The sequence below is a fragment of the Hipposideros armiger genome, unplaced genomic scaffold (genome assembly GCF_001890085.2).
Source record: "Hipposideros armiger isolate ML-2016 unplaced genomic scaffold, ASM189008v1 scaffold_34, whole genome shotgun sequence".
Taxonomy (NCBI): Eukaryota; Metazoa; Chordata; class Mammalia; order Chiroptera; family Hipposideridae; genus Hipposideros; species Hipposideros armiger.
The window spans coordinates 3,515,427-3,518,375 of record NW_017731384.1 but is presented as its reverse complement, the minus strand read 5'-3'; the positions used below and the strand labels follow the sequence as shown (position 1 = coordinate 3,518,375).

Below are 2,949 nucleotides of genomic sequence, written 5' to 3'. Positions count from 1 at the left end.
CAGTTGGTTAAGAGCTCGCTCAAGAGTTTGAGCTCTGAGCAACAGTGGTTCGAGTCCAGCCCGAGCTGAGCAGCCGCTGAGCTGCCAACAGATAGCAGAATGGCTCAGCTAAAAAAAAAAAAAAAACACCAACAAATTTTATAAGTTACCAGCTAGTGAAATGTGACTTACAATATCTCTTTTCTCCCAATGTCTGTAGATAGCCCAATTAAAAGTTCCAAAAAGTGGTTTTTCCATTATCTCAAACAAAAACTCTGGAAAGTTAATGCTACATACAAAAAAATTTATCCCGAAGTCTGAACAGAATAGCTCCTCCATCAGAGTGGTCATGAATATCAACTTATACACATACCATCTTCAGAAACAAAAGTAATTAGTACTTAGTTTTGACAAATTTATACATTTTATAAAATAAACGCCTGAATTTAAGAACCCTATAAGATCATATAACCACAGGAGCATTTAAAAACCCCAAAATATTTCCAGGTGCTGTTAAATTATATCTTTAAAGAAAATCATTTAGTTATCCTATACTTTCAAAGTTTTAAAAAGTACTTGCAATTCTTATATATATTATCACAAACTACAAGAATCCAAAGATTAAACATCAGTTTGTTGAAGAGAAATGAGTGTCTCAAGGTACTCATGAACTTTCATTTTCTGACAGGAGGGAAGTAAGAGGAAAAATGCACACTAATTATTTTTTCCCACAATATTCCTAAGGAGTTAGATGAATGAATCTGTTTTCAGACATTCAAAATCGGAGCTCATCCACATACCAGGGACTCTCCTGTCAGTGACTTGGCAAGGATGCTGGATACAGGCTGGAGCTTTCCTTTCAGCTGCAGGCAACAAAGCACCGCCTGAAAGGCCCCATCTCCCTTGGCGAGTCCTTCTCCCAGCACTGTCATAAAGAACACCCATCGTTAATCACATGGCAAGTCAATACACGTGTTTCTTGATTAAAGTATTAGCATACTATCACAAGCACGACTTCTTATGTGCTAAAAGAAAAACTTCAAGTACTAAAGGAAAGCAGTGGGTTTCTGTTCTGTCCATGATATGCATAAGGACAAGAAAAAAACATGGGGTAAGCCACATATCTAACTCACTACAGCCTAGAGCCAGTAGGATCACATGAAGAATTAATCTTAAAGCTCTCAAACCTATGATTTCTGGGTACGTGAGGGCTTTTAAACTGCAGATATACCTGATCAATGAAGATCTCACATTTTTTTACAGTGACACAAGAGACCCAGTGCCATCCAAATGTGTAAAAATAGACAATGAAAATCTCAACATTTCTTATTCCTAAACAATTAAGGATTAGCCTTTATCAAAACTGGAAAGATTAACTAGAACCCAATTGTCAAATGGCCATTGAAAAATGCTACTCAAATTGTTTGCAAGCGTTTACAGACTTATTTTACATAAAGAGCACATATTTCTAACAATACAGAATATACCCATGGTTATGCCATGTCATTTAAGATAATTTCTCACAGCAACTGCTAATGGTTCAACTAGTAAAACAATCAGTATCCTTCTCTTTACTGCTAAGTCCAAGATTCTATTTTTAGTTTGTAAACACTTTATCTTCCTTTGCAAGAAAATAATTTCCTGAAAGAAAATAGTTTAGAAATTGCATTTTTTCTAAGTATTTCCAAGGAAATGTTTAAGTAGCAGTATAATATACTGCATTATTTAAAGTCCACTGGGTCTGTTTATTATTTTTTTATTTTGGTTGTACTGAACACGCCCTTTTGTTATATGATTCAATGTTTTTACTACACAAATAAGATTATAGCAACACTAATAAAATTCTACATAAACGTTTACTATAAGCTCATCACTGAATTAAACTCTTAATTTATTCATGTTCTCTTCTAATTTTTATCAATATTTACATAATTCTTACATGACTGTAACTGACATAAATAGAAGTTTGTATTCTGCTTTATTTCCCCTCAGCATATTCAATATTTCCATATTATTAGACTGCTTATAAGCATCATATTATTGCCTATATAATGTTCCATCAAATAGATACATCAATTTATTTAACTGTTCCCTTGCTCCAGAACAATTCCAATTTTAAACTAGTAAAAATAACACTGTAATAAACATCTTTATGTATATATCCTTTACTAAATCAGATAACTAAACTGAAAGTTACATTCTCTCTGTATTTCAAGTTTTATTCAATTGCTTTTAGTTTGGGCCAAACTGTTCTCACTCCATCCAAGTTACAGATCACTCATCCATTCAGCTGTCACTGGATAATCCCAAAAAGCGAGTAACTCCAACAGAGTATCTTTAAGAATGTCTTGAGCATCTTATGAAATTCCACACTAAACCCACATCTCCCTCAGACCTACTATTCCTAAAACTATTCTGATATGACCTTTGGCAATCACTTTCTCTCTCTGGCCCTCATTATGGTCATCTGTAAAATAGAAAAATGTACAAATCTGTTGTAAGGATCAAATGACATAATGCAAATAAAACGCCTTGAAGAAAAACAGCAGTCCTACTAAGGTCTGGACTACTTACATTTGCTAAGCCTATTTTCTCCCTTGTAAAATGGAGGTGACAGTGGCTCCTAATAAGGTTGTGGTAAAGATTAATTAAGTATCTAGCACAGACTCCTCATAAGAGTTCCCTACTGTTACCGTCCCCTTCTAAAAATTAGAAAGCAGGGCCGGCCAACTAGCGCGCCGGTTAAGGGTTGGCTTGGGACGCCAGCTCTGAGCAGCAGGGCCCTGGTTCAGATCCCACATGTGCCAGTGATACTGCGCCCTCTACAGCTAAGATGGTGAACAACAGCTCTACCTGGAGCTGGGCTGTCATGAGTCACTGGCAACAGCATTGACTGCAGCCCCTACTGCAGTAGGCTGCCATGAGCTACCATGAGTGGATGGAAGCCAGCATGAGCAGCCAGAAGCTGGC

The 2,949-nt window shown here is 36.4% G+C and overlaps 1 protein-coding gene across 4 annotated transcripts in view; it reads right to left on the bottom strand.

The window, feature by feature from the left end:
* Positions 1-2,949, bottom strand: part of HELZ (helicase with zinc finger) — a 157,944-nt gene that overhangs the window by 118,309 nt on the left and 36,686 nt on the right. For all 4 annotated transcript variants that reach the window (XM_019637764.1, XM_019637763.1, XM_019637762.1 and 1 more), the window contains one exon: positions 780-904. In XM_019637764.1, the coding sequence (XP_019493309.1) occupies positions 780-904 (125 nt within the window). The remainder of the gene's footprint in view (positions 1-779; positions 905-2,949) is intronic.